Source organism: Gossypium arboreum, chromosome 8 (assembly GCF_025698485.1).
Source record: "Gossypium arboreum isolate Shixiya-1 chromosome 8, ASM2569848v2, whole genome shotgun sequence".
Classification (NCBI taxonomy): domain Eukaryota; kingdom Viridiplantae; phylum Streptophyta; class Magnoliopsida; order Malvales; family Malvaceae; genus Gossypium; species Gossypium arboreum.
The window spans coordinates 18,403,219-18,425,710 of NC_069077.1; the positions used below are offsets into that span (position 1 = coordinate 18,403,219).

The window sequence follows — 22,492 nt, forward strand, 5'->3', positions numbered from 1 at the left end:
TTGTCAAAAATAAAACATCAACAGTATAAAACCGAGTTAAAACCAGATAGTCCAAAGTCCCAGAAATTACAAAGTAAAACCCTAATTAAAAGAGGAAACATATAACTAAGAAAAACTGCATTAATATAGTATGAAATTGTGGTGGTCACCGTCGAGACCTCCGCTGCACCGATCCGCCTAATGGTGGGGATTAGCTGAACAGATTAAAAAAGTGTAAGTTTTCGCAAACTCAATGTGTAATCCCTACAAAAAATATACATACAGCATATATCCGAAATTAGTCATATATTTATACATAGTTCGGGCCTGCCCTTTACAGAATCGGTGTGGACCTTAGCCCACTCAAAGATAGAATCAGACACAGAACAGTATAACAGAGTCCTACCCACCAGCCTCTACTCACCATCTCCGTCCAACCCTATACACCATTTATGGATAAAATTGACCCACCCATCCCTACACACTATGCTATATCGAAATACGGCACATTATCAGATAATTGCAGCTGAGCTGCCAGATTTCAGGCTTAAGAGCCTTTCAGAATACTTCCTCCAAAACATCAACCCAACCCTGATGCAATACAACATACAAATATGACATGCTAATATGCATCCTATCAGGTTATACAATTAATTCTGATATCACAGTTCATGCTTAGTACAGAAATTAGACAGTTAGGATACTCGTTTAGAGGTCTAAATAACGCTTACCGACCCTACAGTAGGTCCACAGTCGACTTGGGCGACCCGTGTAACCTTACAGATCATTTCAGAAAAATGGACTCACACTTCCATGTGGCCTGCCCGTGTGGGCTCACACACCCATGTGGCCCACACGGCCCAAATTGGCCTTGGCCGTGTGGATCACACGGCCTGGGCCAAAAATCCCACCTGCCCGTGTGGTTCAGTCGTGTGGGCCCACATGGGCCAATTGGTCTAGTTCATGTCTCGCACACGGTCTTTCCGTCCATCACACGGCTGTGTCAAGTGCCCGTTTCATGCGCGCACAACCTGGCTCCTCATTCACACGCCCGTATTCAGTCACAAGGCCTACCACATGGGTGACCACACGCCCATGTGGCGACGACAGATTCATTTTTCGATTTTTGTTGATCCTCATTTTCTGTGTTCTCGGGTACACACCTAGTATTGATTCGAAACTAAAACGACCACGAGCAGCCCAAAACCTTTATTAAAACAATATAACACCAAATTAGTCACTTAAAACTATGCTCAAACGAAAAATGCTAACTTACAAAACGTTACCTTCAATAGCACAATCGGGGTTTCATCCACTTCACACATCAATCAGAGATCTCCAGCCCTTTGATTATCTCCTAAACACAAGTTGACCCAGTTAACAATGATTTATTAACCCAAAGTTAGCAGTAAGAAGGAAACGATTTTACGTAGGAAAAGGAAGAACAAATTCGACAGTAAGAGGGTTTGGGGAGAGCAAAAACTGCAGTAAAACTTGAGAAAGAAATCAGTTTTGGAAAAAATTCTGATCACTTCCCTTAAACTCTCCTCAAAACTCTCACCACTGACCCACTACTCAGATTTTCAGTAAAACTCAAACTCTAGCCGAAATTTGTAGCAAAAAATAAAACCCTTGCTTACACATTGATTCGAACACAGGACCTCCAACATATTAACACTTCACTTAACGACCAGACTAACAAGCCCATTCTGCCAGAATTTTACACACAATCAAATATAAGCCTATTACACAAGAGTGAGGCTTTATTCATAAAAATACCAAAAATTTACCCAAGTTGTTGCTTGAACTTGGGACCTCACACACACACCCAGAACACTTAACCATTGAAGCAGATACACACTTGTGTGTATTATTTACAAAAATAATTTTTCAACTTTTGGGCTGTTTCAACTCTAACCCCTAAAAGAAAATTTCGGCCTCAAAATTTTACTTGATTAGAAAATGTGAGGATACTGCTGACGCATCAAGTCCTCCAGCTCCCAAGTGGCCTTCTCAGTACTATGTGTCTGCCACAGTACCTTTACTAAGAGGATAGATTTTCTTTCCAAAACCTTAATGTCACGATCTAAAATCTAAACCGGCTCCTCCTCAAACGCTAGATCTGGCCTAACCTCATTCTCCTCCACAGGAACAATGTGCGAGGGATTAGAGCGGTAGCGTCTCAACATCGAGACATGGAAAACATCATGAATATGATCTAACTCTAAAGGTAGCTCTAACTGATATGCGATTGGTCACACTCGTCTCAAAATTAGATACGGCCCAATAAACCGAGGGCTCAGCTTGTCCTTACGACCGAACCTTAGAATCTTCTTCCATGACGAGACCTTAAGGAAAATGAAGTCTCCTATGGAATACTCTACCTCTCGACGCTTTAGATCTGCATAGGACTTCTGCCTGTCAGAAACCGCTTTCAGTCGATCTCGAATCAAACGGACCTTGTCCTCAGTTTCGGAAACCAATTCCAGACCCAGAATATGTCGCTCACCCAATTCAGTCCAGTATAAGGGAGTACAACACTTAAGCCCATACAGTGCCTCATAAGGTGCCATCTATATACTAGACTGGTAGTTGTGATTGTAAGCGAACTCTACTTATGGCAAGTACTCCTCCCAACTGTCTCGAAAATCGATAACACAACTCCTTAACATATCCTCCAGCATTTGAATCATCCTTTCCGATTGACCATTTGTCTGAGGATGGAAAGTAGTGCTAAAGTCTAGTCTTGAACCCAGAGCCTCACAAAGCTTCTTCCAGAACTGATACGTGAAACGAGGATCCCTATCAGAGATGATTGAGCTAGGTACCCCATGTAGCCTCACTATTTCAGAGACGTAGAGTTTAGCCAATTTCTGTAGAGAGAAGTCTGTCCTAACCGAGATGAAGTGAGCAGACTTGGTTAATCGATCCACAATGACCCAGACAGAATCCTTCTTAGTGGGTGTTAGAGGCAACCCATTAACAAAGTCCATCATTACTCGCTCCCATTTCCACATCAGTATCTTAACCGGCTGCAATAAACCCGAAGGCAACTGATGCTTAGCCTTAACCTACTGAAAAGTCAAACAGCGATCAACGAAGTCAGTAACTTTACACTTCAACCCTGGCCACTCGTACAACTCTCAAAGATATCGGTACATTTTATTCTCGCCGGGATGCATAGCATAAGGACTACTATGCGCCTCCCTCAGAATTGACAGTTTCAAATCCTCATCATTCGGTACACAAATTCGATCTCAGAAACACAATACCCTATCATTATTAATCCCAAAATCAGTAGTAACACCACTTTCAACCTGACGGAAACGCAACTCAAGAGTCTTATCCCCTATCTGTTTACCTCTAATTTGATCAATCTATGTTTGTTTTACCTAAAGTTCTGCTAACAGACTCCTATTGTCGAATAAACTAAGTCAAGCGAACATCGCTCTCAAATCGGTTATAGCCCTACGGCTTAACTCATCGGCCACCACATTGGCCTTACCAGGATGGTACTCGATGGTACAGTCATAATCCTTAAGTAACTCAACCCATCTACACTGCTTAAGATTCAACTTTCTTCTGGGTGAAAAGATATGTGAGGCTTTTGTGATCAACTTTCTTCTGGGTGAAGAGATATTTGAGGCTTTTGTGATCAGTGTAGATAGTACACTTATCACTGTACAGGTAGTGCCTCTAGATTTTTAATGCGAAAACTACCTCTGCCAACTCCAGATCATGCGCTGGATAATTAGCCTCATGAGTCTTGAGCTGATAAGACGCATAAGCAACCGCCTTTCCATCTTGCATCAGTACGCAACCCAAACCCACATGTGACGCATCACTGTATACCATGAAGTCTTTACCGGGCTCAAAATCAAAACAGGAGCCTGAGTTAAAACGGTCTTGAGCTTATCAAAGCTCTCTTATTGGGCATCAGTCCAAGCAAAAGGAACTCTTTTACGCAGAAGTTTAGTCAATGGTGTTGTGATTAAGGAGAACCCTTCTACAAAACATCGATAATATCCTGCCAGTCCTAGAAAGCTACGAATCTCAGACATATTCCTCGGCCATTTCCAATCCAACACTGCCTCAACCTTACGAGGACCTACTCATATCCTTTCAGCAGAAACTACATGTCCCAGAAATGTCATTTTTCGAAGCCAGAATTCATACTTGCAGAACTTCGCATACAACTGTTTCTCACTTGTAGAATCTGTAGAACCACTCTAAGATGCTCATTGTGCTCATCCTCTATCTTAGAATACACCAAGATGTCATCAATGAATACCACCACGAATTGGTCCAAATAGGGTTAGAACACTCAGTTCATCAAATCTATAAATGCCGTAGGTGCATTAGTTAAACCAAAGAGCATAACTAGGAACTCGTAATGTCCATATCGAGTCCTAAATGTCGTCTTATGCACATCAGCCTCCTTAACTCTCAACTGATGATAGCCCGAATGCAAATCGATCTTAAAAAACATAGAGGCCCCTCTGAGCTGATCAAATAAGTCATCTATCCTCGGAAGTGGGTACTTATTCTTGATCGTTAACTTGTTCAACTGACGGTAGTGGATACACATCCTCATTGCCCCATCTTTCCTTTTCACGAAAAGAACAGGTGTTTTCCACGAAAAAATCTTGGGACGAATGAACCCACGGTCTAACAATTCTTGAATCTAAGCCTTAAGCTCTGTAAGCTCCTTCGGTGCCATTCGGTAAGGGGCGATAGTCACTGGAGCTGTACCCGGAATCAACTCAATCCCAAACTCTACCTCACAGCTCGGAGACAACCCCGGTAGTTCCTCTAGAAAAATATCTGAAAAATCCCTCATAGTTCTAATGTCCTTAACCGAAGAGTCCTTAGAACCTGAAATACTGACGTAGGCCAAAAATGCCTGACATCCATTCCGAACTAACTTTTTCGCTACCAAAGCTAAGATCACATTAGTCAGGTAGTCTCGTTGCTCCCCAATCACCATTACCTCATTGTTCTCCTCGGTCCTCAAGATAACCCTTTTCGTTGCACAATCCAAACTTACCCGATGTTTAACCAGCCAGTCCATTCCCAAAATCAGATCAAACTCCCCAAATGGAAGCTTCATTAGATCACCCATAAATACTGTCTCTTGGACCTCTAACGAAACATCTCTATACAATTTACTAACCCGGATGGATTGCCCCAAAGGACTTAACACCATTACCTCACTATCAATACTCTCGATTGGAATCCCCAAAGTTTCAGACACAGTACTAGCTACATATGAGTGGGTAGATCCTATGTCTATCAGTGCAAGGTAAGGTACATATAAAGTAAAAACGTATCTGTAATGACGTCCAGAGTATCTCTGTCCTCACGAAGATAAGCAGCATAGACCAAAGCAGACTGCCTCACCTCATCCGGTCTCACACCTCTGCCTAGTGCTCTCTGCCCTTAGCCCATGCCATTACCACCCTTGGCTTGACCCAGGCCCCTAGGTGGCTGTTGAACTACCCTTGGCAGCTGTGCAGTCCCAGTAACCGAAGCTTGCATCTCATCAATTCTCAATGGACAATCTCGAACACGGTGCTCAGTGGACCCAAATCTCAAGCATGCCCTGGTAGTCCTCCAACACTCGCTCGGATGGCGTCTACCACAGTGTCCACAAAGCACCACCCCAGTAGGTGCCACAGGAGGCCCAACTCTCACTGGCCCATCAAATCTGGCCTTTTCTTAGGCCTCATCCTAGAACTCGAGGGTTCTAAATCCCTCTAAGTCTTTCCTCTCTCGCATTCCCTGTTCTAGTACTCCACGTGCTTAAGATCCTCAGCAATATTAGTTTTCTCGACCAGAATAACAAATTCACACTCCCTCTGCGAAGCTATCAGCACTCTCAAGCTGTCCCTAAGGCCGTCCTCAAAACCGACACACCTCTCATATTCAGATGCCACCATGCCTCGCGCATAACGGCTTAGTCTTAAAAATTCGGCCTCATACTCAGCCATTGATCGATCACCCTGGGTGAGATTAAGGAACTCCCATCTTCTAACGTTGATATAACTGGCCCTCACGTATTTTTTGTGAAAAATCATCTTAAAGAGATCCCATGTCAGTCGGTCGGGCTAGGTGCCCTCCTTAACCATCAACCACCACTGGTACGCCTCATCACGAAGCAGAGATACAGCTCCCTTGAGCTTCTTCTTAGCAGTAAAATCCAGGTCAACCATAATTCTTTCCGTGGCCTCCATCCAATACTCAGCCACGTTAGGGGTGACTCCAGCGACACTCCTAAATAATTCAACCCAGTTGGATCAAAGTCGTTCCGTAACCGACCCTCGGCCCTTAGTTCTAGCGTTAGGCCCAGCGACCCTCTTTAAAATCTGTAGCATGGCTTGGGACAGTGAGTCGTCCCCAGCTACACGATCTCGAGACCCAGTCTCTATCACAGGTGATACCGATGTCTCACTGGTATCCAAGTTAGATAGATTTCTAAATGATAAAGACCTCGCTTAAGCCCCTCTACGACCTCTGCCACGGCCTCTAGTACCCCATCTATGAGTACCACATGTGCCCATTGTAAATTTCAGAATTTATCTGTATTAATAGTTTTATGCATTAGCTATAGTTCTGATATTTTATTAACAAATATTTTATGCAGTACAGTATCAAAATGTTCAGAGCCGATTATTGTGAGTAGTAGTCTCACTACAGTTTTCAGTGTAATATACTACCTAGAGTAGTTTCAATATATTCTTAGTTATATTTTCAGACAATTCTAAGCAGAGTTTCAAAAGAAACTTACAAGATCGGCGCCGGAGACTCGGTGTATCACTTACTTATTCCTTAAAATACTTTAAATCATTTACAATTCATTTCTTTAAAACAAAGTTTAAAACCCAAATCCACAGCCAAGTTTTGTAACCTGGCTTTGATACCACTAAATGTAACATCCCAAACTTGGCCTAGACATTATGGTCGAATCTGGCGATGTCACATGATAGTGCTTTTGAAATTGTACTTGACGAGTAAAAATCGTTCCAGTTACTTAATCTTTGTTATGATTAAAACGTATCTCATTTTCGCGGAAGCTTTAAAAACATACTATTTTAGGAAACCCGTAATTAATTCTAAAAACCTTAGTTTATAAGAAAACCTGTTTGTTTTCAATGAAAGCAGAGTTTTGATCATGCTTGTCAAAAATAAAACATCAACAGTATAAAACTGAGTTAAAACCAGATAGTCCAAAGTCCCAGAAATTACAAAGTAAAACCTAAATTAAAAGAGGAAACAGATAACTAAGAAACACTGTATTAATATAGTACAAAATAGTGGTGGTCACCACCGAGACCTCCACTGCACCGATCCGCCTAATGCTGGGGATTACCTGAACAGATTAAACAGAAAAGAGTGAGTTTTCACAAACTCAGTGTGTAATCCCTACAGAAAATATACACATAACATTTATCTGAAATCAGTCATATATTTATACATAGTTCAGACCTGAACCCTTTACAGAATCAGTGTGGACCTTAGCCCACTCAGATGTAGAATCAGACACAGAATAGTATAATAGAGTCCTACCCACCAGCCTCTACACACTATCTCCTACCAACCCTGCACACCATTTGAAGATAAAATCGACCCACCCATCCCTATACACCATGCTATACTGAAATGCGGCACGTTATTAGATAATTGCAGCTAAGTTGCCAGATATCAAACTTAAGAGCCTTTCAGAATACTTCCTCCAAAACATCAACCCAACCCCGATGCAATGCAACATACAAATATGACATGATAATATGCATTCTATCAGATCATACAATTAATTGAGATATCACAGTTTATGCTCAGTACAGCAATCAGACAGTCATGATACTCATTTAGGGGTCTAAGTAACGCTTATCGACCCTACTGTAGGTCCACAGTCAACTTGGGCGAACTATACAACCTTATAGGTCATTTCAGAAAAATGGGCTCACATGCCTAAGTGGCCTGCCCGTGTGGGCTCACACGACCTTATGGCCCACACGGCCCAAATTGGCCTTGGCTATGTGGATCACACAGCCTGGCCCAAAAATCCCACACGTCCGTATGGTTTACCCGTGTAGGCCCACACACTCGTGTGGCCCATACGGCCCAATTGGTCGAGCCTGTGTCTCACACACGGCCTCGTCTGCCATCACACAGCCGTGTCAAGTACCCGTGTGTACCTGCGTCATGCGCGTGTGGCCTGGCTCGTCGTTCACACGCCCGTGTGCAGACACACTGTCGCCCGTGTGGCTTCGACAAATTCATTTTTTGGCTTTCACCGATCCTCATTTTCTGTGTTCTCGGGTACACACCTGGTATTGATTCGAAACTAAAATGACCACAAGCACTCCAGAACCTTCATTAAACCAATATAACGCCAAATTAGTCACTTAAATCTATGCTCAAACGAAAACGCACGAAAAATACCAAACGCTAACTCACAAAATGTTACTTCAGTGGCACAATCAGGGTTTCACCCACTTCGCACGTCAATCAGAGATCTCCAGCCCTTTGATTATCTCCTAAACACAACTCAACCCGGTTAACAACGATTCATTAACCCAAAGTTAGTAATAAAACATTAATTGCACTTACCCAACGCAAAGAGAAAACAGAGAAAATGGATTGCAAAACCTTAGTAGTAAGAAGGGGACGATTTTATGTAGGAAAAAGAGGAACAAATTCGGCAGCAATGGGGGTTTAGGAAGAGCAAAAACGACAGTAAAGCTTTAGAAAGAAATCAATTTTGGCAAAAATTCTGATCACTTCCCCTAAACTCTCCTCAAAACTCTCACCACTAACCCATTACTTAGATTTTCAGTAAAACTTAAACTCTAGCCGAAATTTGTAGCAAAAATATAAAACCCTTGCTTACACCTTGATTCAAGCACAAGACCTTCAACATATTAACACTTCACTTAGCCACCAGACTAGCAGACCCATTCTGCCAGAATTTTACACACAATCAAATATAAGCCTATTAAACAAAAGTGAGGCTTTATTCATAAAAATACCAAAAATTTACCCAAGTTGTGGCTTGAACTTGGGACCTCACACACACATATACCCCCAGAACACTTAACCACTGAAGCAGATACACACTTGTGTGTATTATTTACAGAAACAGTTTATCAACTTTTGGGGCGTTACATCTAGTCTTCGACTTGTGCACTGCCAAATCAAAATTGACCCAGGTTAGATTTCCACAAATGCAATGCCCTATCTTGTTAAAACTTGCATCCAAAAGAGAACTTCTCTTATACAAAATAGTCATACCTTTTTCCTTCATATGAGCAGGTTGCCTCTGCTTCAAATAAGTTGAATTTGATTCCTTAACAGATGAGGCATGTCCTATTTCACCACTCACTGTTGATCCTTCCAAAACATAAAGGCTGCTAATATTTTTACCTTTCATCAAAACAAGAGCCCCATAGGATACCTTAATTTCACTTGACTCAATATTAAATTTACAACCCTTTGAGTCTAAATTTCCCAAGGAGATTGGATTTCTTTTTAAATCAAGTACATATCTGACATCTGATAGTGTCTTGATTGTCCTATTTTGCATCCTGGTCTGAACAGTACCAATACTGATATCTTTACAAGGTGAACCATTCCTCATACACACAACTCCACCTTCAACTGAACTATGTGTGGAGAACTAGTCCCTGTTGGGACACATGTGGAAAGAACACCCCAAATCTAGAATCCACTCGGATGTAAGCTTGGAGCTTTCACTTATTAACACTAAGAAGAAATCATCACCCTTGTCATCGGCCAAATTAACATTAACTAAATCTTCCTCGTTGCTCTTAGCATCCCTTTTATTTCACAGTTTGTAACAATCTACCTGGACGTGACCTAACTTCTTACAATAATGACATCTTTTGTCTCGCTTCCTTGATGCTACTAAAATCGAGGCTTGCCTATCTGACTTGCTATTTGAACCAAACGCATTTTCAAGTTTGTCTTTACTCAACAAATGTCCGTTCACTTCTTCAAACAAGAGTCTATCTCTACTATAAATCAAGATCTCCCTAAAAGACTTGTATGAATAGAGTAAAGAGCACAATAATAGCATCGCTTGATCTTCATTGTCAATCTGAACCTCAACTTTTTTTAAATCATTCAAAAGAGTAATAAATTGACCTAAATGACCTCTAAGGTACTCACCTTCGTTCATGTAGAACGTGTACAATTGTTGTTTCAACACTAATCGGTTAGCTAAAGACTTTGTCGCATAAAGAGTTTCTAACCTTTTCCATAAGGTGTATGTCGTTTTCTCCATTGACACCTCATGTAACACATTATTTGTTAAGTATAATTGAATTAAGGATAAAGCATTTTTTTTAACCTATCCCATTTTGATTTTTCCATGTTGTTAGGTTTCTTCTCGACAAAGATCTTATCAATATCACTCTGGATTAAAATTCTCGACATGCAAACTTACTACAGATTGAAGCTTGTGATGCCATCAAACTTCTCAATGTCAAATCTTGTTACTGTCATCTCTGAACGAGTTGAATGAGGAAATCGACTAAGCTCTGAACTAGTTTGTTTGGGATAAACTCGATTAAACAACGAACAAGTAAAATAGCGAAAAAATTGAAAAGATCAAACACAAATGTTTTACATGGATAAATCCCTTCGAAAAGGATAAAAAACCATGGGCAAAGATAATTTCACTAAAACGAAAAAAATGAAGAGTACAAAGATGGAGATAAAAACTAAACCCTGAAACCCAGAATAATAAAAAAATAAAAAAAATATGACAATGCTCCAAGGCGTGTATCAAGCTACTATCTTTAAGCTTATATTCACCCCAGCTATATTCGGTGTGCAAAAGAGTTTCAAGAAAATTAACCTTGAGGATACGATGAAACCAATGATTATTTGTGTTTTGCATTGACAAGAATAGTCCACTAAGCATTAAGCAATTTATAATAAGAAACTCAATTTTTACAAAGAATTTCTGTAGTAATCCTTTAAAGAATAATCTAATAATATTAAAAGAATGAAGGAAGGATAGAAAGAACATTAGAACTTGTTGGCGTGATTTTCAAATAAAATCTCATTCCTGTTTATAAGGATTTTCATGTCTCTTCGTAAACATCTTTCAATAAGTGTCTTTTTGAATAATAATGTCTTTAAAAAGACACATAATTATTCATTTAATATTATAACTATTCAAATAATATTGTTTGAATAGTTATAATTTTGTCAAAAATCAAGTACTATGACTCTTGACTAATAATCAAAAGATTTAACTTTTGATTAATTACACAATTTAATTTATAGTTATTGGAACACTATAAATATTTAAAAGTATTCAACAATAACTCATTCAAGAAAAATATTTTTATTTAAAATAATTATCCCATGTGTTAGATTCAATTTGAAATTAATATTTAACTCTAAATAACATAATAAATTTAATTTTGATAATTAACGAAAAAACTTAACTAAATCATTATTATTTAGAAAATTCAATTTAAAATAATTTTACATTAACCTTGCTCCCTTCTCTTTTCTCATTTTCCTTTCTCTACTTCTTTTATTCAATCCGATTAAAAATAATGATAATAAAAAGTGCCACACATCAACTTTAGATAATAGAACATCTATGGTGATTGTTTGTTTATGTTATAGATTTTAACATTTTAATTTTTTTAATTTAATATAAAATAATATTTTATTTTTTCATTTATATTTGAAATTTTTGATATAATAAAAATTAACAGAACTCATATTATAATTTATAGCATAAAAATTGCTAAACAAAATTAAAGATTCAAAAATAAAGTTAAATAACTAATTTATTTACCAATAAACTATAAACATTGACATAATTATATAATATTTATATAAAATCAATTTAAAAAATATATATGTATCTATATGACATATACGAGTATATATAACCTTGGAGTAGTTATATAATATTACCATGGATTGTACCCTTTTTCTCAATCTCATGTTTGCATGGTAAGCTGTCAGAAATAATTTTCCATAGGAGCACAATGATCTTAAAAAGAACTTTGAGTTTCCACAGATTCTTCCAATCACTATTTTTTCCGAAATGGAAGTTTCACTGCAACTTTATAGCCTGATTTCACTGAGTATCTGTTTCTACACCATCTTATCATTACCTCCAAATATGGAGGTATTTTTCACTGGAAGATCCCTGAGCATCATTTCCTGTCCGGTTTCTTTGGTTCATACTCTCACCACTCCATCTAATCCTTTATGACATAAATCTCTTCCATGAATGATTCCTTTCCAAACCCCTGAATTATAGGCCTTGGGATTTACATTCAAGAAAGTTTCACTTGCAGAGTATTTCTTTGGAGTTTTATCTTTTAAAAGCCAACTTTCCCCTGTCATTATCCTCCAAGCCAGTAGGACTTGATTAAAATACAACATTCTTCTAGCTCCACATAATATTATTAATATGATTTTTAATTGAGGTAGGCGTTCTAAAGCAAGAGAGATGATAAATTGGAAGACTAGAAGTGTTGATTTAATTAGAATTAATGGACCTCTAGTAGACAATAGTTTTGCTTTCCATCCCTAAAGTTTGTTATTTACCTTGCATAGGCTCAAAATTAAACCTAAATATTTCCTGAACATTGTATCAACTTATACCTTTTAAAACCTCCTTCAACATCCTCTCGAATTGAGGGTGTAATGTAGGCTTTGATTTGTCCAAATTGATTTTTTATCCCAAAAAATTAAAGAATCTCTTCTATGTTATTGTAATCCTCTAGATTAGATTTGAAGAAGATATAGTTGCCATTCATAGACATGTTATTTCTTACAATTTTAATTCCATAGATTAGCTATCTTCCCTTGCTTTAAGATATGCAAGAGAGTATTTTGATAAATGAGGGATCTCCTAATCTTAAACCACTTTTTAGAACAACATATTTTGATTCATTATCAATCTAACCCTTTTGGGGCTAAAACTCATTTTTTCAAAATTTTGATGAAATTCCAACTTAATCTTTATTCATGTTAAGCTTTAGAGCTTCTAATATTCCTTTCATACTCCATTTTTTGTCGAATACATGTAAAATCTCTACCTCCTGCTCACCCAAAAATCACATTATCCGTAATTTATCTACTCTTGGCAAAAGCATTTTGAAATGGTGTGATTACTCCTCCCATAACTAGTTTAAGTCAGTTCACCAGGTCTAAAATCATTAACTAAATATGTACCTGGTTTTTTGAGAACAAGGGTGGTAAAGTTTTAGCATGTTCCCAGTGTCTAAAAAATTCGTTTTGAGATAAAAATATCCCAATTGTACTGAAAGAAGATTGTTGGCTTACCATACGATCCATAAGCTTTCCCCGATTTAAATTGATTAAGGATTGTAGTAATTTCACTGTCCATAAAACTCTTTTTCCAAGCCAGACCACTAGTTATCAGAAATATGTTGAATGAACTTTTTAATATCCTCTTCTGAGCTATGATCTTGTTCCCCTAGAATATTCTGAAAATGCTTCACAAACGTTCTTTTCATGATCTTCAATAACATTATCGTGCTCATCTTTTAAGAATCTGATATGATTAAATATTTTAATTCAATTTCCAATCATATGGCAAAATTTTGTGTTTCTTTCCCCCTTAACTATCCGGTCAATCTTTGGCTTTTGAAACAAAAATATCTGTTATTGTTCAAGAAGTGTTTCCAACTCTTTTCTCTGTTTTATCTTCCCATGGATATTTCCTTGAAGCTTTGTCATTTCCGCTTCGAGCTTCTTAGGAGCTTTACATCATTTTAGATTTTGATGAGATGGTGCATACTTGTCAACTTGATTTAGGACTTGGCTAAAGTCACCAAAGATAACCCATTTTTCGTCCTTAACATTACAACTTATAATTTTTAATTGATCCCAATTTATTTGTCCATTAATCAAACTTTGTGCATCATAGAAACATGCAACCCAAACTTTTGTAACCACCCCCCCTTCCCCAAACCATACACCACAAAAGAACTTTGACGTTTACTAATAGATAGAGGTTATGCAAAAAATTATTCACCCCACATGATAGAAACCTCACCTCCCTTTCCCTCACATGACAACTCAACAAAGCTCTTAAGCCTCACATAATAGTTTAGTAGCTTGCCCAAAACATTCTGTTCAAGATCTTGCTCATCCATGTTTGTATGATGCTCATCTTTATTATGGAATCTCCATTATAAAATCTTTAAAATTACTTTCATCCTCAGCTTCATTATGGCCTTCATTTGTGGTTAATGCCTCTAGAACCTAAACAAAATCATGCGCCTATTACACCACATTAACTAAAACATGTCATAATTTATACCCTTAAACCCTGAAATTCTGATAGTAGAGAAGGGATAATTCCAACAAAATATTATTACAAAACATCAGAATTTCTTAAAACTGCAAAGGATAAAAAAACTCAAAATTACTTATAAAATCCCCAATGCAAAAATCTACAACAAAGGTATAAAATATTAAACATATTTTTTAATGGTAAAAGATATTACCCAAGATGTCATTACCAATTTTCATCCTGTAAGATATTTTCCCTTTTCCTCTTCACAAAGTCTTCTCTTCACTGACTTGAATAACTGTCGTTTCCCCAACGTTGTGCTTCACCTTTGACCCAGTGCCTGCCGCCAACCAGCAGCGCTTCTCAACACTAGTCGGCAGCGTTTATCTTCCTCTCTTAAAGGTAAGAATGAAAAAAATAAATCTCCTTTCCTTTTATTTGTTTTTCCTTTCTATAATCCAAAATCTACTTTTTAAACACATTTATGCCTAAGCATTTATTCAAAAAAAAAAATTTAAAATCCAATACTAGAAATAGTTTCCTTTGCGATTCATTAAAGTTTCTTTATTTCATTTGTTTCCCAAATTGTCAGTTACTTTGAATTTCTTTTGGATTTTTTTTATCATTTCTTTCTCTATTTTTTGATGTCCTAGTATTAACATTTACTTGTGGAATACTTAGATTTGGAAAAATTTAGGTCTTAGTGGGTGACTTTGAATTGTTCAAAAAGGATTAAAAGATAAAGGCTTTTTTATTGGTGTTGGTCTTGCAGTCCAAAATTCTTTAACTTTGGGTGTATTTGATATATTGGATTTTAGAGTTAGCAAATTTTATTGTTAAAGTAGGTTATTTTAAATAAATTGTGACTTTATGAAATTTATGTGAATCCCTTTTGCATTGGTAGAGTTTTTCGTTTTTTGAAAGAATTCTCATTCTTCTTGCAATATTCTTGTTAATTGCTAATATGTTCTAGTTTTCATACAATTATATTGCTTCTTTTGTGCGTAGGAACTGTATTGTAGATGAAAAATGTGTTTCATTATCTAGTCTAGTAAGATTTACTGGAATGCTCATGCTAGGACATTTGCTAGACTGTAATAGAGAGATTTATGTTTATGTAGCATTGGTTTTGAAATAAACTAAAATCTTATCTAGCTGAAATAGTTTTGACCATTTTCTATGAATGTTTTGGTATGGATACCTTTGTTTCATGAAAAACATTTTCTTGAATGTGTTATGATGGAGAATATGGTTTAGTGACAACTTGCTTACCTTTTTTTTCTCTAAAGAGATATTGATTCTATAATCCTTTTTTAAGTATTTGTGTGCTCCTCTTTTATAGGCACAATGACTCCAAAACATCATAGGAACATGATAAGTACCGTTTTATTGTTGAAGGTCAATCACATGAAGTGTTTCCTTTGCAGATAAGGCTTTCTTTTTCACCAAGAACAAAATTCATTATTGTCTTGTTGATTTCATTTCATAAAGTTGTAGATCCACTCAAGAAACATGTAAGATATAAATTTTTTAATTAACGAAGCATGGACCATATTTATGAACAAAATCTTCAAACTCTATAGATGAGGCTTTTGAAATGCACCATATTGAATGGACCAAAAATTACATTTGTCATTATACTAGTTTATAAAAAAGTATTGTTTATTGTTGATGTTGGCTTCGTTAGTTCCTGAGCTCAAACAGAACTTAAAATTATTGCAATATATGCAAAAACAATGTAAAATATTAAGTAATCGCCCAATTTCTTATTGTGGCATATACGTGGGGGCATATAGTAACCACCACATAAGTAAGTAAGGATTTCATTTCATGATATTCTGCTATATTAAGAAGGAGTTTGTGTTAGGAAATAAAGGTAATTATGGTATGAGTTATCGTCAAAGGTATAGTATACTTTGTCTGTCTGGAGTATTATGCTAGTTAAATTATAAGTAATCTGGTTAAAAATTAACTAGATAGCCTAGCCTGATAATTGTGAATGCGGAGTACTTATTTATGTTTCTCTTGGAAATTGTAGACCATTAAGAAGGCCAATTCTGAAATGTGTGACACTTGTTAAATTCTACTAAGTAGGTTAAGTCATATGTTTATGTGTGTAATGGGTTTTGAAAGAGGTTCTTCTTCTTCCTTAAATACTGTTATCTAATTCTTTTTTTAAAATCAAATGATATATCTTCCTCCTTAATCTAAAAGCTATAATTCTTGGTTTAATAAGTGGTTATTTCATCTTCGAGTAAGTATTTCAGTTCTGCATGTTAAGTTCTGAAAATGTAAGACTGTAAGAGTTATATGAACAATAAAACATTAAGCATAATGTTTTGCATGAGGTTGTCAGCGATTGAGATGATAAGTAAATTGTATATAAAAAAGTTGTAATAGTGAAATTATGTTTCTAAACAGTTGCTATTGGTTCGAGAGGGATGTTTGAGTCTGGAGCTTAGAATTGTAGTAGGTGAGAATCAGGTAAGTCTCTACCCTAACTCTCTTGTGTAAACTTTTCAAGTAGATGTATTTATATATAAAGGATAATGATATCTATAGTAATTAGTAAATGTATGAACATAGTAAAGAGGAAATAAGTGTTATAATGTTATGTGTAAGGTTCTATTGAAAAGAATGCTGATTATGCCCTAAGATGCGGTGAAGAAAAGGGTTATTATGCATACAGTGGAAAAGTGGCGTAGTTTAGGATTATGCCCTAGGAGTCTGCCTTTAATAAACTTTTATAATATATATTGAATCTGTAATAAGTTTAATGTAATAAGTTATTTGAAATATTTTCCTTGTTTTTAGACATAAGTTCCAATTAAAATAATAAATAAAGTGTTTAAAGAAATGAGTTTGCATCTTTACATGAGCTCACACATTGTGGATGACATCAAACTTATGTCTAAAAAAAAGGAAAATAGTTTGCATCCTTCAAAACTATTCTTATGGTTGATGACAAATTGTTATGGTGTTTGCCATTACTGAACCTGTTACCCAGTTACCTGACTGGGACCAACCTGTAGCTTGCATAGTTTGCATCCTTACATGGGCTCGCACATGATGGGTTTACACATGGTGAGTTTGCATCTTTACATGAGTTCACACATGATGGGTTCACATCACCATGCAAGCGAACCACCACTTAAAGAACACATGTTAATATTAAGATAGGGTATGTGTTGGCGTGCATGAGGGCTTTATCTAGGACATCACATCTAAGAATCATATCATATCATATCATATAATAAGAAAAAAGAAAACCTATTAATTTGGTTTTATTATAATTTTAAAATTAAAAATACTTTACATAAAAATAATTGCATTTATTAAATAACACATGACAAAATTTTAATGTGAGTAAAAGAAGACAAAATTTTAAAGTATTAATGTGTCACAAATTAGTCCCTCCCATAAGATTATTTCATTTTTTGTAAACTTTAATTTTAAATATTATATATGGCATTATTTAGATTTTAATTGAGTTTATGTTACAAGTCAATCGGTACCAACTCGATTAGAAAATTACAAAATATAATTTCATGTTTAAAATAAATTATGCTATTTTGGGGTACTTTAGTTTTTTTTTTTAAATTTAAAACAGTAATAAATAATTTGTGGGATTTGAGTCCATGATATTTACATCAATAAAACTTTAACTTTACCTTAAAACTAAAGTTTTACCTTAAAATGTTTTGTACATTTTAATTTTATTATGCACCACTTTATTACCTCCATATACATATGGTATAATGACTTTTTTGGCCCCCAACTTTACGAAAAAAGTTATTCTAGGTCTCCATTTAATTTTTCGCCTCTTTTAACCCTTTAACTTGTATTTTTGTCAAATTACCCCAAAATGGATGGAAGAGTTAACATTTGTTAATGTGACATATGTGTGGATTACCATAGAGATGACACGTTAGCATTTAATTAATTTTTAAGAATTTAAAATATTTAATATATATTTTATAATTTTTAAAATAATTTTATTGATTTTATTTTTAAAATAGTTTTTATAATTTTTGAATTTTCAAAATTAAAAATATTAATTAAATGTTGACTTGCAACACTAGGAAAGTTAAAAACGTTAACATTTCTATTCATTTTGAGGTGACCGACAAAAACGTAAATTTAAAGACAAAAATGATGAAAAATTAAAATGGAAGGCTAATTTTTTTTTAAAGTTGGAGGGTCAAATAAGTCATTATGCTTATACATATTACATATTTTAATTTATTATTAATTAATTCCAAATCATATACTTCATTATTTATTTTATGTTATTTTTAAACATACATGATAAAATTTCTAATATATATGACTAAATTGGGCCAAAACTTAAAAATATTGCATAAATTATATGGTCAAATAAATCATCATGGTTGCACATTTTCTTTCTCTTCCAAAACTAAAAGACAAGCACTAAATTGGGCCAAGGTCCAAAGACACTAGTACTGGCCAATAACTTTGGCAGGTAGAAGCAGCGCCTTGATGCGAAAATGGCTTAATATATTATTTGTAATTTGAGTTGTAATCCTACTTCTAATTTAGAAAAGAATATGTTTAAGAATATAACACAATTTAAAAATACTTAAAATACTTTAGTTTTTATTATTTTTAATTAAAAATTGAATATAAAAAAGAATAAAGTTATTATTATTTAAAATTCATTAAATTTAAATACATGATGTAATTATGGGGTGCGCAGCCGTAGCAAATCCAATCCAAATTAGCCTGATATTGGACATACCTTATAAGTGAGAAACACTATGTTGCTCGAGTTATGGGCTATGGCTTGCCTTTAATTCAAGAGAAGAGGGAGGAATTATCACACAATTACAAGATTTTCTATTTTATATCACTGTAAAATTTTCTTTGAAATTAGAACTAAAAGTAAAAGGCTACGAGTCGGTTCACAAGTCTATGAAATATCCTTATTGTTAATGTCAGCGGGAGGACATCAAAAAGCACATGCATGGCTAGCATTAACTACACTTCAAAGTAGCTATACGTGAGTAGTTTAATACTCAACCCTAATATAGGAAATTAAGTTACATAACATTGCACATGATCCAATGATCACATTCTAAAATTAGCAACTTTTATAACATAAAAACAAAACTCAATCTTCCTTATTTTCCTATTGACTTTGCAAAGCCCCTTCCATATATTGGGGGCAGCATTTATGTGTTCCACAAGCTTTATTAATAATACCTGCCGTACGATAGAAATTGAAGTCAATAAAATTTTAAGTTATATGAATTTTTTTTAAAAGGTTAATATTTTTTTATGCTTAGATGAATTTGTGTAAAATATTTTTTGCTGTGTTGACAAATTTTTTAAAAATATTTCATAAAAACTGTTTTCAATGAAACAAACGTATATTTAAGATTTTCTTATCTTTTCATTGTTTAATTGAGTTTGCTTTATATTTTACATTGTTTTTGTATATATTAAAAATATTTTACTAATTTTAGGTTTATTACAACATCATTTTTAGTTATATGACTACTAATTGAGTATTTTTATTTAAAAATATAACATCTACAAAATTGACCAAAAAAATTAATAAGGTTAACAATTGGACTTGATTTTAAAATTTGAAAAATAGAGAGACTAGATTCTTTAAAATAAAAGTACAAGGATTAGACTCTTGAAAATCAAAGTACATGAACTAAAAGTTCAGGGATATTCTAGAGTTAAAGAATTCATTTGATAACCTAGGGATCATTGGAGGCTTGTTTAATGCGTTGAGTGAGGTTCAACGGAAGGATATTTTCTCTAGGCTGTTATTGGATCTGGAAAAAGTATATTGAGCAGGTTGATATCATTGGTAGGGAACTTCGTTGCCATTGGTGGGGTTTTAATGGAAACTTGTTGAGTGTTTTGATTATTTCGTTTTGCAATGTTGAATTGTGAAGTTGACAGGACTCCATAAAAGATTATGGTTGATATCGATTATGACATCATGTTGAAGCAAGGACGACTCATAATGACTTTCAATTTTTGAATGATGTTAGTGGTGTTGGCCTAAGAATTGTAGTTCATTGAGGATCATAGTCAACCGAGAACAGTTTTCTGTGGACTCCACCTTCCCCTAGGGGAATGAAATTCAATGTCGCAGGTGTTGTAACAAATGTTGAAGTGGGTTGTGGTGGGTTTTGAGAAACGATAAAGGAGCAGCCTACATGATGTTCATTGGGCCGATTGAAGTTACGGAATTGGGAATGGTTGAGGCAAGAGCCACAAAAATAGCAATGAAGATATTTTATAGTAAGGGATGGCATGAGAAAGTTCCTCAGTTATTGAGTTTGACTTGTGTATTGTTCTGAAGTAGTTGTTGGTTTGAAGCTATAAACTGTGGATGTTGTGGAATCTAGTCATTGGTATTGTCTGTGGTTTTAATAAACTGTTATAGGTTCAACTCATAATTATAATCCGTCAAGGCAATTGTATGGGCAAAAGCAAGTTTTAGGAGATCTTCGCAGTTTAAAGCTTGGTGGCGATTTTTGTGATTGTTTGAGTTGTAGTTGGTTACTTCATGTCGTGTTGTTCTTTAGTGTGTAAGGCTACTATGGATGTTTTGTAATCTGGTCGTCTTTGTAAGAGGTTGGATTTCTCTAATGTCTCCCTTTTTATTTTTTTGTTATCTTTATATTGGCTGAGCTATATATATATATATATATATATTGGCTTATGACATATTTTAACTTTTATACTAAAAATATTTATTGTTAATATATTTATAATTGTAATAGATATTTATTATTAAAATAAAATCAAAATATTAAATAATTTATTACAATAATAAATTATATTAATAATTTATTATATAATTAAATATAAATACTTAAATATGCATATTTAATAATATTAAAATTATAATATTTTAGCAAAATGTTACATATCGTCTCTATTTAGCAAAATGTTATTCCTGCAAAACCCTACTATTTGTTGCTTATTAAAAGAATGATTTTAATTTCTTTTTTACAAACCAATTTACCCAAAGACTTAATAATATATTATATATTATATAAAAGTGTAAACTTCAAAACTACAAAAGGTAACTACGTTTAGACTTCAAAAATTTTAAATTAATAAAGTTATTTTATTTTAATATATACTTTTATTAAATAATAATTAAATCAACTACAGATATTAATTAGGAGATATTAAAACCTCATCTCTCTTTTCTAAAACATAGATACGTAATAGTGATCTTTTGGTCTTCCAATTTTAAAATAAAAATCATTTTAGTTTGTTATTTAATTTTTCATCTTTTAACTCCTTAAACTTGTATTTTTTTTTTGTCAAATCATTTCAAAATGAATGAAAAAAATTGTAACATCCCTAATCCGTCTCCATCGCCCGATTAGAGTTACGGAGCATTACCATACAATCGGAAAACACTTAACATCATAACATTTCAATAAATTAAACATATAATAAACCGTTCATTCACATGTATTTTGTCCCTAAATCGAGCCTTCAAGGCCCTAACCATAGCTTAGAAGTGATTCGTGACTAATTTGAAATAAAACAGGAAGTTTAAGAAAAAGTTACAAAATTTAGAAAACAGGGGTCACACGGCCGTGTGACATCCCGTGTTCTAGGCCGTGTGAATCCAAAATTTACCTAAAAACAAGCCATTTCAAATCCATTTCATAATTAACCATTCAAACCATTTGAACATACAATCAAGGGATTCAAACACCATCCAAATTCACACAAACATACCATTCAAACAACCTAAATCACCTAACCAATATGCCATTCAAATGCACCACAATTGTTTCAAAACATCAATTGCCAAAACATGCAAAGTTTTCCATTTTCCAAACATAATAACCTCGTTCAATTAACTAAATTTGCAATCCATCAAATCATACCAAAAAACCTTATTTACAAGCACTTGAAAGTGACCAATATGACATAACTTTGTAAGGCATCAAAGTACACCAAACCAACATAACTTTAAAGGCTTAAACATACCAAAACTTACATTAACACATTCAATAAATACCATTACAAAATAACCTATATATGTCATTATTAACCTTCGCCAAAATATTCAAAAACTACCGAATTGATTGCTAGATAGTGTGATAGGTCTTTGACGAGCTTCCAACAGGTCGAGCTTCCGATAATCTATAAAACAAAGGAAAATAACTACGTAAGCAA

At 34.8% G+C, this 22,492-nt stretch overlaps 1 protein-coding gene and 1 long non-coding RNA gene across 3 annotated transcripts; both read right to left on the reverse strand.

Moving 5' to 3' along the window:
* Nucleotides 1-4,663: 4,663 nt before the first annotated feature.
* On the reverse strand, nt 4,664-6,516 carry LOC108481170 (uncharacterized). The gene is made up of 6 exons (XM_017784330.1): nt 6,512-6,516; nt 6,298-6,429; nt 6,115-6,252; nt 5,773-6,024; nt 5,479-5,614; nt 4,664-5,332 (listed from the first exon to the last, which is right to left on the reverse strand). The coding sequence occupies exons 1-6, from the start codon at nt 6,514-6,516 to the stop codon at nt 4,664-4,666; spliced, it is 1,332 nt and encodes a 443-aa protein (XP_017639819.1).
* A 7,480-nt stretch (nt 6,517-13,996) lies between these two features.
* On the reverse strand, nt 13,997-14,700 carry LOC128296342 (uncharacterized). 2 transcript variants are annotated; one of them, XR_008286919.1, is made up of 2 exons: nt 14,532-14,700; nt 13,997-14,271 (listed from the first exon to the last, which is right to left on the reverse strand). It is a non-coding gene; the product is annotated as an uncharacterized LOC128296342 (long non-coding RNA). The 2 variants fall into 2 exon arrangements; XR_008286918.1 differs by having other exon boundaries at nt 13,997-14,289.
* Between the last annotated feature and the right edge of the window lie 7,792 nt (nt 14,701-22,492).